The following is a 12,942-nucleotide window of genomic DNA, read 5'->3' on the forward strand; positions in this document are numbered from 1 at the left end:
GAGAGCGAAAAGGGGAGCGAAGGTGCGATCGTGAGTGCAGATGTGGATAGCTCGCCGATTGGAGAGGATTACCTGAAACTGGAAAAGGCCGGGAGGTCCGCGGCTTCAGTTACGCAATCACGCGGGACTGGAGCAGCGGGACACCGCTTCAGCAGAGTCTGCTGCTTCATCTACGGTACAAGAAGGCACATTTGAGCTATCTGAACTGAAAGTGTTGCTCGCTGACCTCAGGCAAGATATAAAGAAAAGCGAGAAGGCTAATGAGAAAGCAACGGCAAAGGCACATGAGAGACTGAAACAGGAGATGAAACAGGCCAATGAATGTCTGCGACAGGAAATCCAACAGGCAAATGAAAGGCTTCGTCAAGAGGTACAGCTTGAACTTCGACAGGTGCTGGGTAAAATTGAAGAGCGCACTGAGAAAAACTCGGCTAAACTGAGCACGCTTGCTGATCGATTGGAGCATCTTAGTGAGACATTCACGAATCGGATCGAAATAGCCGAACATCTAGCTGCCAGTGCCGAGGAAAGAGCAGTAAATGTCAGTTGAATGTAAAAACTCGGAGAAAAACTTGGAGACAGACTGGCTGCTTTAGAAGATGGGAATAGAAGGTATAATGTCAGAATTGAAGGCTTGCGGAGAATCGAAAGTTTAAACCCGTGAAATTCGCAACTGAACTTTTTCTAAAATAATCGGGGCGACTTTAAAGCAGAATCTGAGATAGCAGCGGCTTACAGCGTCTGATCAAACACCGTCAGACCCGACCAAGATCTTTTATAGTCCGTTTTGAGCGATTATCATTTAAGTTAGAGGTGATGGAACTCCTCAGGAAAAAAAGGAAGATATTATATATGAAGATTGCCAATTCGCGTCTTCCCTGACTTCTCTCCAGCAACAGCTATCAAACGCCGCCTTCTATAATATTAAACAGCTGCTACGGCAAGCCAATGTCAAATCGGCCTCCTGTATCCGGCAAAACTGAAAGTGGAATGGCAGGGCATTTCTATGTTTTCGCTAGCAAGGAGGAGGCAGAAAATGAGTTAAGAAAGCTGATCCTGGGACTATTCTGATACATAATTGTGAGTCATGGCGGTAAATGATAAAGCTAGGATTAATAATCTACTGTCTGATCTATTTGTTTTAAAATACGGGTTTTTATCAGCATATATTCTCATATTCTTATATTATTATTACTTACTTATTACTTATCATTACTTAGTATTACTAGGGCTAAATGTTTGTGTTTTATTGTGCTTAATTACGTTTTCCTCCTCTTTTTTTTTTCTTTTTTTCTTTTCTAATTATTTCATGTGTACCCTAAATGAGACTGTTCAATATCATACCCTTGGTTTGCTGTTATTGCTATTACTGCATTAAGACTTGTTATGCTTGTTTTGGACACATCTTTAACACCATCACCTGGGTTTATTATCTGGGGATATCATCTTAATGCACTAAAATTGATGAAGATTATATGTATGTATGTATGTATATATATATATATATATATATATATATATGTATATATATATATATATATATTAAGTGCAAAATTCTTTTCTTTTTTTTTTTTTTCCTCTTTTAAAGACTATATTGGTAACAGATATCTCTATCTTTTAACCTTAAAGCGCCACTGCATGGGGGCTTGATGTGCTTTGGGCGTGCTCTGTCTCTGGGTATGTCAGAGGACTGGGACTGCATGAAGTGGGTTTTAGCCTCACCTGGGGAGGCAAAAGGGAGGGTGGGGGTTAAGGGGAAGAGAAAGAGAGCAGGCTTGATCTATATCTAATCTATCATCTCAATCTTTATAATTATAACTATCAACGTAATAATAAGCTGCATGGCAACAACTCTTGGGGGAATAGGAAATTAAGACCTAAACTATTTCACTTCCAGTTAAGACTATAATATGACACCAAAAACTCAGAATCAGTGTCTCCATGATGGGCCAGTTAACCGTAAGCTGGAATGTTAAAGGCCTGAATCACGAATTAAAGAGAAAGAAAGTACTTTCTCACCTAACAGGTCTAAATGCTAAAATAGTATTTTTACAGGAAACCCACTTACTAAGTAAGGATCAGTTCCGGCTGCAAAAGACTGGACTGGCCAAATGTTCCATTCTAGTTTTACAAAGAAAACTAGAGGGGTGGGAATTCTCATACATAGAACAGTACCATTTGTAGCATCAGATGTAGTATTGGATCCTGAAGGGAGATATGTGATGGTCATGGGAGACTTATCTAACTGTAAAATGATTTTGATAAATGTTTATGCACCTAATGTTGATGATAAGGAATTTATACAAAATTTATTTGCATCCATTCCCAATCTGAACACTCATAAACTTATAATGGCTGGGGACTTTAATTGTGTTCTAAATCCACTTTTAGATAAGACTTCCTCCACAGGGGGAACGGCAACTAACACCGCAAAGATAATTACAAAGTTTATAACTGATCACAACTTATCAGATCCCTGGAGGTTTTAAACCCCAAATTCAAGAACATATTCTTTCTACTCACCAGTACATCATTGCTACTCAAGGATTGATTACTTCTTTATAGATAATAACTTCTTGCCTAAGATTAAATCTTGTAAATACGATGCTATTGTTATTTCAGACCATGCTCCGATGATCTTGGAGCTGAAATTACTAAGCCCCATACACTCACCCGCAGATGGCGTCTCAATCCGCTTCTATTAGCTGACGAGAATTGTACTGAATTTATATCCAAACAAATTGAATTCTTTCTAGAGACAAATACATCCCCTGAGATCTCTGCAGGAACACTCTGGGAAACTCTTAAGGCCTTCTTAAGAGGACAGATTATCTCATATCTTTCCCACAGAAATAAATCCGAGCGAAGAAAGTAGCAGAGATAAAAGCGAAATTACTAAAATAGATGAAGAACATGCCAGACTACCAAGCGAGACTCTACATAAGAGGAGGCAGGCTCTACATTCAGAATTAAACCTCTTGACAACTAAAGAAACCGAACAACTAATTTACAAATCCAGACATCATTATTATGAACATGGAGAGAAAGCTAATAAGCTTTTAGCGCAACAAATTCACAAGCAAGAAGTGCGAGCGCAATCTCGTAATTACTAACACGAATGGAGATAAAATCATCGAACACAAAAATATAATGTGCACTTTTAGAGACTACTATAAATCCCTATATACTACTGAGTTTAAAGAAGACAATATACAATCTAATGCATTTCTGGATAAATTACAGATACCACAAATTGACGCTATTAGTGTGGAGGAGCTCGATAAACCTCTGTCATTATCAGAATTACTGGATGCTATAAAGTCACTCCAAGGTGGAAAAGCAGCAGGCCCTGATGGCTACCCTGCAGAGTTTTACAAGAAATTCTCCGCTCAGCTAGCTCCCGTCCTATTAGCAACATTTACAGAAGCCAGAGATAACCAATCTCTTCCACAAACCTTTCGCCAAGCACTAATCACTGTCTTTCCAAAACAAAATAAGGACTTATTACAATGTGCATCATACAGACCAATTTCACTTCTGAATAACGACGTTAAAATACTCTCTAAAATCATAGCTAGAAGGATGGAGAAAGTGCTCCCTCAATAATATCACAAGACCAAACTGGATTTATTAGGGGCCGACACTTATCTTCAAATCTTGACGCCTGTTTAATGTAATATACTCACCAACTAAATCAAACACCCCAGAAATATTATTATCATTGGATGCAGAAAAAGCATTCGACATGATTGAATGGAAATACCTTTTACTATTTTGGAGAAGTTTGGGTTTGGCCCGAACATTTGTGCATGGATTAAATTACTGTATACTAACCCAGAAGCTTCAGTTTGCATCAATAACATTTGCTCAGACTACTTTAAACTAGAGCGTGGCACAAGACAAGGATGCCCTTTGTCACCACTGCTGTTTGCAATTGCCATTGAACCACTGGCAATACATTGTCGAAATACTGATCAGATAAAGGGGATTAGCAGAGAAGGACTGGAACAGAAAATCTCATTATATGCAGATGACATGGTACTGTATATATCGGACCCAGAAAATTCTGTGCCTGCAGTCTTAGCAGCACTCACAGAATTTCAAAAGCTCTCTGGTCTCAGAATTAATCTGAATAAAAGTGTACTCTTTCCGGTGAATTCGCAAGCATATAATATTAGATTAGACACCCTTCCTTTTATCATTGCAGAACAGTTTAAATACCTCGGGTAAACATCACAAGTAAACATAAAGCTCTTTATCAAAAAATTTCGTGTCTGTATGGAAAAAATTAAACAAGACTTGCATAGATGGTCAACCCTTCATCTCACACTAGCTGGAAGAATTAACACTGTTAAGATGAATATTCTTCCTAAGCTCCTTTTTATTTCAAAACATACCAATATACATTAATAAATCGTTCTTTAAGCAATTAGATTCAACAATAACCTCATTTATTTGGAATTCTAAACATCCACGCATCAAAAGAGCGACCCTACAAAGACAAAAGGCAGAAGGCGGCATGGCTCTACCTAACTTCCAGTTTTATTACTGGGCAAATATACAGTCGATAAGAACCTGGACACAAATAGAAGAACATACACAGGCATGGACCGCAATAGAAGTAAAATCCTGCAGTACTTCTTTGTATTCCTTGCTTTGTGCTCCAATAAACACACGTTATCGGCAATACACTAATAACCCAATTGTGCTCCACTCACTTAGAATCTGGAACCAATGTAGAAAGCATTTTAAGACGGAGAAGCTTCTTTCTGTGGCACCCCTGCAAAAGAACCACCTCTTTCAACCCTCACAAACATATGCAGTTTTAATATCTGGAAAAATTTGGAATTAACTTGCTTAGAGACCTTTATATAGACAACGTCTTTGCATCCTATGAACAATTACGTTCCAAATTTAACATTCCAGCTACAAATTTCTTTCACTATCTTCAAATCAGGAACTTTGTTAAACAGAACCTTCCAGATTTTCCTCATCTTGCACCCTCATCCACGCTGGAAAAATTATTGCTCAATTTCAAGGAGTTAGACTCCATCTCTACAATATATAAAATCCTTTTACAATCCCTTCCTTTCAAAGATCCAAGAGGACACTGGGAAAATGACCTCTCAATTAATATATCAGAAAAGGAGTGGAAAGTAGCAATGCAGAGAATTCACTCAAGCTCCATATGCGCAAAGCATACAATTATACAACTCAAAATTATATATCGAGCACATCTGTCTCGACTAAAACTCTCCAAAATGTTTCCAGGGCATGATCCAACCTGCGAACGTTGCAACCAAGCCCCAGCCTCACTAGGTCACATGTTCTGGGCCTGCTCCAAATTAACATTATTCTGGACAAAAATTTTTAATTACCTCTCAGACAGTCTTGGACTCACAATCCCTCCTAACCCATTAACAGCTGTGTTTGGGGTTCTTCCAGAGGGTCTTAAAGTGGAGAAAGACAAACAAACTGTGATTGCATTCACTACACTGTTGGCACGCAGACTTATTCTGATAAACTGGAAGAACCCAAACTCTCCTCTTTTAAGTCAGTGGGAAACTGATGTGTTATATTATTTAAAATTGGAAAAATCAAATACTCAGTTAGAGGATCTGTGCAGACTTTTTTCAAAACATGGCAGGATCTAATCAGTAATATTTTGAAATGATTTTATAAAGCACAGAGAATTTGTTGATTTAGGTATTTTTAAAAGCCTTAAATTTTACACCGTTTGGCTTGCTCTCTCTCTCAAGGGTGGGGATCGATCTGTTCTTAGCATAATTCTTTTTTTTTTGTAAAACTTGATTGCTATGTATTGATTGTAATAAAATTAATAAATAAAAAAAAAAAAAAAAAAAAGGCTAATTTACAGGGGATATAAAAGTCATGTAAGTTGAAGGTTTTATACATAGGAAGTAAAAATGTTAGGTTTGAATGCACAGTGAGTGGCCTGAAAAATCAAGAGCATACCTTATGAGAAGGATTTAGGAGTCGTAGTAGACTCAGCGCTATTATTCCAGACCGTGCTCAGAAGTAATTAAAAAGGCAAACAGAATGTTAGGTTATATTGCACAATGCATGGGGTACAAGTCCGAGAAGATTATGCTCAAGCTTTATAATGTACTGGTGAGTCATCATCTGGAGTACTTTTTGTAGTTTTGGTCTCCAAGCTATAAAAAGGACATAGCAGCACTAGAGAAGGTCCAGAGAAGAGTAACTAGGCTTATTGCTCATTCCAGGGCTACAGGGGATGAATTATGAAGAAAGATTAAAAGAGCTGAGCCGTTTCATTTTGAGCAAAAGACAATTAAGAGGTGACACGATTGAGGTGCTTAAAATTATGAAGAGAATTAGTACACTGGAATAAGACTTATTTTAAATTCAGTTCATCAAGAATATGGGTACATAGTTATTAAGGGTAAATTTCACACAAGCATTAAAATGTTTTACTTTACACAGAGAATCACAGACACATGGAATAAGCTACCAAGTAGCATGGTAAACAATAAGACTTTAGGGACTTTCAAAACTAGAATTACATTTTTTTTAGAAGAATTAAGTGGACAGGACTGTAGAGCTTTGCTGGGCTGAATGGCCCGTTCTTGTCACAGCCCACTCCCTTGGTGGAGAAGCAACCCCACACATAAATAGCCTCAGGATGCTTTACTACTGGCATGACACAGGACCAATGGTAGCGCTCACCTTATGGTAGCGCTCACCTTTTCTTCTCCTGACAATATTTTTTCTGGATGCCCCAGACAATTGGAAAGGGGATTCATCAGAGAAAATGATTTAACCCCAAGACCTCAGCAGTCTAATCCCTGTACCTTTTGCAGAATATCAGTCTGTTCTTTATGCTTTTTTTGGAGAGAAGTGGCTTCTTGCTACCCTTGACACCAGGCCATCCTCCAAAAGTTTTCGCCTCATGGTGCATGCAGATGCACTCACACCTGCCTGCTTCCATTTCTGAGTAAACGCTGCACTAGCGGTGCTCCAATCCCGAAGCTGAATCAACTTTAGGAGACGGTCCTGGCACTTGTTGGACTTTCTTGGGTGCCCTGAAGCCTTCTTCACAACAGTAGTGGAAATGTTTTTTTTGGAATTAAGCTCATTTTCATGGGAAAGAGGGACTTTGCAATTAATTTCAATTCATCTGGTCACTTTCATAACATTCTGGAGTATATGCAAATTGACATCATAAAAAATTGAGGCAGCAAACTTTATGAAAATAAATATGTATGTCATTCTCAAAACCTTTGGCCACGATTGTACATAATCAGTTTCACTTCTTAACTCTTTGCCGACATAATCTAATTGCTAACTAATGCATCTTGTATCACATTTTTGTAATTCTACAGTGCAGGTTTCTATTATGTAAAAACTCTTAAAAAGGAATTGTGAGTGTGGGGATGCTAAGATGGCAGGATAATTAAATGTCAATCTTGTTAGAATAAGGTCTGGCTTGCTGCTTTAATCATACTCTGCAATTCATTAATGGAGCAAGCAGAACACCACCAAAAGGAAAAAGGACAAAACTGCTTGTTTATTTACGACAGCAACTGATGGGAGGTTTATGCCAAGCTACTAAGAAAATAACATTTGTGTTCATTCAGGATGTGCAACACCTATTACTTTTGCATTTGCTTATGCTTTCTTGCATTAATGCCAGCCTGAATACCACATCTACAGCAGGGATAAATGAAGATGGATAATGCAGTCTTTGTTTCAAATTTTGAAAATAGTAAGAATATATCTGACAACTCACCTCTGAATTCTAGTCCTCTTAGCTGAAAAGTGACTAATCCATTGCCAATCTCAATGATGTGCACAAGAGCATTGAGGTAGTCAGAAGCTAAAATAAAGCAATCTCCAGTACTATAGTTTCCCCAGCGCCCTAACAGAAGATCTCCACACAAGCTGTGCTGCAAAGAACGTGTCAAGTGCTCATAGAAGATTGAATTCAAGTTGTTATCATCAGCTCCTGTAGAAATATAAATTATGGAAGAACTTAGGCATTCAACAATGCGAACAAGTGAAATATCTTTTTTTTTTTTGTAAGAAAGCAAATACTCTCTGCAATACCATAAGAAAATAACAGAATATAAAGGGACCCACACTAATGTAAAATTATAATGACCTTGTAATATTATTAGAGAACTTAAGGAATTTTACAGTTTATCAATCTAACTTGGTTAACTAATAGCTGTCATGATACTTTACCTCGATATTAGATCACGTCTCTACTCTTGGGAAATGCAACATGCTAGATTCATACACAATAAAAGGCCCATGTAAGGAGTTTAGAGTGTCAGTTTACTTAACCTGAATGTATCTCAGCTAGAAAGCTAAAAACACTGCTCTGGGGAACAGCCATATTATTATTGAAAAAAATATGACAGACAAGAAGATTTTACTTAAAGTTACATCAGAAAGCTTTAAAAGATGAAACTGCAGTTCCAGCAACTAAATGGATACAACAAAAAAAGTGGTAAATAGACACCGCTAGAATGGATGTGTGTGCATAATTTAAAATATTTACTCTAGAAATCTCAAGTTACTCACTACAAACAGAATTGTTTAGAATGACACAAGGTGACAAGGTTATGTATTTGACAGGTCAAGCAAGTGCTCATTAAGATTTAGGTTTTAATAACAGTTTTAGCTGCCGAGGCAAACTTGCCAAAACAAAAAAAAAACTAACCTGGATTTCGGTCCAACTGTGTTGCCAATCGAGTGTTGGAATGATCCACACGTTTAGTGCTATAGATTAGAAATAAACATTAAATGAACAAAAACAACATCTAAAGATGCTATAGGTATAAAGAATACTATGTATAAATTATAAACTAGTAAGGTTTTGCAAAAGTGAAGGTGTCTTTCAAACAAAACAACTTGTCCCCCTTACGTTAATGCTACCTTTAAACACTACAGATAATAACACTATTTTCACACTAAAGAATTAGGTGCTGAGTTAGGATGCAGTGACAGGTTACAATACAGTATATGTCTAACTGAAAAAGCAAATGCAATCACTGTGCATTAATTTTCAGCATTTAACTAAAGCACTACGATGCTGTAGCATGTTAGACCTAGGAATCACACCTGCTAAATAAAATTCCAAGGCATCACACAGGAGACTTATACATTCACCCAACCCATTTACACCTGTCCAAACAGTAAACCATGAATAGGTTTTTGTACTGTGAGATGATCCTTGAATTTCTAGAGAAAACTAATGCAAACTAGGAGAACATAGTCTTTGGCTTGGGGATCAGACAGAGCTTCCTCCTATGGCACAGTGCTACCTAAAATGTAATTATTGTTTCATTAAAACATTTTTTGAAGTAATGCTGTTGGTTATTTAAGAGAATATCAAGTGCGTAATATTAAAGTAGGTGGTTTGTGAGGTGCCAAAAGATTGCACTATATAAACCCAAATTTGATGTGGATAATAAGGTATTTATCTGTAAATATTCAGGCTAGAACGCCTACAAGCATTCTATGGCCAAGAAAAAAACAAAGAAATATTCTGGTAAGGGTTGTTTAAGAAAACATTAAACTTGTAATTTTTATTCCACTTTATTCATTGTTTCTGCTGACATTTTCATATCAGGTTTTCAGGAAACATGAGTTATATCATATATATAGTTTCACTTTTTAATTGTTATTTCCAATGCAATTTCACATATCACAATATAGCACACTTCAATTCTATTACATTATTTGTGTGAATATAAAAACTTGCAATCATTATGAAATGTTACCAACATTTTTTTTTTCTAGACTTCTGTCATCAACTTGCCCGATCAAGGAAAACTGAATTTTCATTTTCATGCTTCATTTTTATTAAGTTTTCTTGAATGATTACTGTAACTTAAGTGTTTAAAAATGACATATGTGTGTTATAATAAACTGTTCATACATTATACTACAATGATAAAAAGGCCTGGGTAAATACTGATTTTCTGATTATTTGTTATTTTTCATTTAAACGATCTGATATCAATTTTTAAAGTCTCAAGATCTATCTACTGAATGTTTACCCTCGTCAATTACTATATGTAGATTTTTGCTTATCTTGGTTTTTGGTGTTAGATACTGTAGAAGGCGCTAAAGTGCCTGTTAAGGTTTTCTACAGAAAAAGCACTTTACTATCTTGCACTTCGACACTTAAATCAGGTGTGTGGACTTGCTACAGATTCAAATGATGCATTAGTAAAAAACAACTGGATAAAAGCAAAGCCATATGTAAGCTGTGCAACTCAGACATTAATTATTGTTGTAACACAACAAATTTGGGAAATCTTTTAACCCAACATCACCCATTAACACAAGCTCAGTTGACACCCAAAGGAGTACAGCTTAAACAGTCTACACTGGAGGATGGGTGGGTAGCTCCAATCTTCCATTTAACTCACCTCATGCCAAAAAATTACAGAATCTATAACAGTTTTTATCTGTAAAGTTAAGCGATCCTACACCGTTAATGAAAATGAGGGCTTTCGATAAATGATCCAGGTTTTTGAACTGCAGTATGCTTAAATCAACCCGAAAGCAATTGAGTAAAGTTACTGTACCTTGCCTTTATGAAGATCTTAAGCAAAGCATCACCATGTATCTCAGACCAGTGGAGACAGTAGCCCAAACTTGCAACTGAACAACTACTGTGCTGGACCATTGCGTGACTTCATCAATCACAAGTATGTGCTTTGCCAAGTCCAATAAATGTTGCTTCTCATAAGGCATTTAACTAGCAGTATTGCTAAGGAGGAAAAAGTTTGCAATTTGCCACACCCGGTAAAGCAAGTTGGCAATTGTTGGAATTTTCAGAGCAGAGCTGTGATACAAAAGTAAGTGTGTGCTCAAGACAGCCAGCTTGAAGTAGCTCCACAATAGCAGTGTTATCAGTCACGATGGCTGGTTCATTTTCTTTTATGTTCCATTCATTTATTGCGACTGTCAACAAGCATCAGCTCTAGTTCCTCATTTTAAAATGCTTCCTTTTTGTCTGAGGACTGTCAGGACACAATTTTGAGACTGCTACAAGTGAGCAGCTCAAGATACGGGTAACTTGTAGAATTATAGAAAGACACAAGTCTTTCTGCTGTATCTTTAACTTTGACTAACTCAAGATTTTAAATGTCCAATAGGGGAATAAATTTGGCCTCTGTTTAGCTGAAGTTTGTCTACATGGAGATTTATAACACACAAACAGGTTATTGAATAAAAAATATTATTTAAGAAGCAATGTTTGATTATTTTATATTATTCTCAAGATGATATAGATGTTTTATAAAGTAGATGCCATTGCATATATTAAAATAAGTAGCCCCCCCCCCATAATAATAAAATAATGGTGAATTTTGAATGAGTGCATTGCTGTGAAAAAGTTTAAAAAAAGACATAGAGAGCGATGATATTTTGTTCCACATCTTCCAAATATTGATGTTAACTGTTCATTACTAATTAAGCAGTTCTTTTTAAATGTCATTCTATGATTATGCATATGTTATGAAATCACTATGTAGTCACCCTTCAAATAAAGTGTCACTGAAATTTGTCGCATTAATATTCTCTACGCACGGTTAAATTCTAAGCAAGCCACCACTTCAAATATATCAATGCACACTAATTCAGTAAAGATACAATTGATATTCAATCGAACTGGGGCAATGTGAATCGGAATCGAATTGGGATCCAGCCCTAGAGGCAAACGTGTAAGCCCTCTATGTCCATAAATAATTTGTACAAATATATACTGAATGTAAATCATTTTACACTTGCAATAAAGTAGCACTCTGTGTAATCTAAATCATTCAACAACCAAAAGCGAGGATGTAAAAGCAGTTTAAAGCAGAATGTTGCATCAATTATTTGGAGGAAAATGAACTAGAAAGGAAGTTAATGAACTCCAGTTAAGCATAAAAAGCAAGTTTAAAACAACATTAAGAGTGTAACATTTTACATAAGGAAATACAAAGCAACTTACTTATAATCCCTCTCCCAGAACTTTACTGGTCGTGTGTAGGAAGTCACAAAAACTGCACTCCCTAATACTGGGTTGAGAGGAGTAGAGAAAATAGCAGACAAAATTGCCTGGATGAATAGCATTGCCGAATCTGAAGCATGAAACGTCAAGGTATAATATAAACTTTGATAATTAACAGTTCTTGTATCCACAGTGCTTAAAAAAAAAAAAAAGAAGAATTTGGACTGAGCAGTATTTGGCTTTGTGCCCTAGGAACTATGTTACCTGAACAACTCTATAATGTTTCAATAATAATTTACCGGTCTGATGCTGATCATTTTTATCATAAAATAGGTTATTACGATAGCAACTGATGAGAAGAATTCATAATTAATTGCAGAATTACAGTATTTAAGGGTTCATCCTGACTGCCTCTTTCTCTTGCACGATTTGGCTGTTAAACTAATCAGATTTCATCTCATAACAGTTTTGATTTTGGTATTTTTTTCCATCCAGGCCTTTTAGTTCTAGACCGTTCTCAAGAAACTGTGATACAAAGACACAGAAACACACCCATTACTGAGATATCAATTTTTTCGGTACCAGGGGAAACAACAAGATCCGTTGAATACTGGAGATTGAAATTTTTTGATGAATCTAAAGGTGCAAAGCTAAATAATATAACAGCATCAGAAGAAATCATGCAAACAACAAATATGAAAGCACACTTACAATTAATTTGATTATGGTGTACATAATTAGCAAATCTCTGGAGATTAGCTTTAGGATCAGTATACAAATATGAAACGTGTGGTATAATTTGATTTTAACCACACAGGAGTGGTAACAAATAGAACAATGGCAACTCAATCATTCTATAGTATAAAATATCTATGAATTAAGGAAACTGAAGATCAATGTCAATAATCCAACATAAACTCATCCCACCTAATTCACCACACTTGGAC

The 12,942-nt window shown here is 36.4% G+C and overlaps 1 protein-coding gene across 2 annotated transcripts in view; it reads right to left on the reverse strand.

Moving 5' to 3' along the window:
* The window catches only part of LOC120539264 (pecanex-like protein 1), a 169,497-nt gene that overhangs the window by 45,086 nt on the left and 111,469 nt on the right, over positions 1-12,942 (reverse strand). For both annotated transcript variants that reach the window (XM_039769172.1, XM_039769171.1), the window contains exons 24-26: positions 11,996-12,125; positions 8,708-8,766; positions 7,772-7,987 (exon numbers count right to left, since the gene is read on the reverse strand). In XM_039769172.1, coding sequence (XP_039625106.1) covers positions 7,772-7,987; positions 8,708-8,766; positions 11,996-12,125 — 405 coding nt within the window. The remainder of the gene's footprint in view (positions 1-7,771; positions 7,988-8,707; positions 8,767-11,995; positions 12,126-12,942) is intronic.

Source organism: Polypterus senegalus, chromosome 11 (genome assembly GCF_016835505.1).
Source record: "Polypterus senegalus isolate Bchr_013 chromosome 11, ASM1683550v1, whole genome shotgun sequence".
NCBI classification, from domain to species: Eukaryota; Metazoa; Chordata; class Cladistia; order Polypteriformes; family Polypteridae; genus Polypterus; species Polypterus senegalus.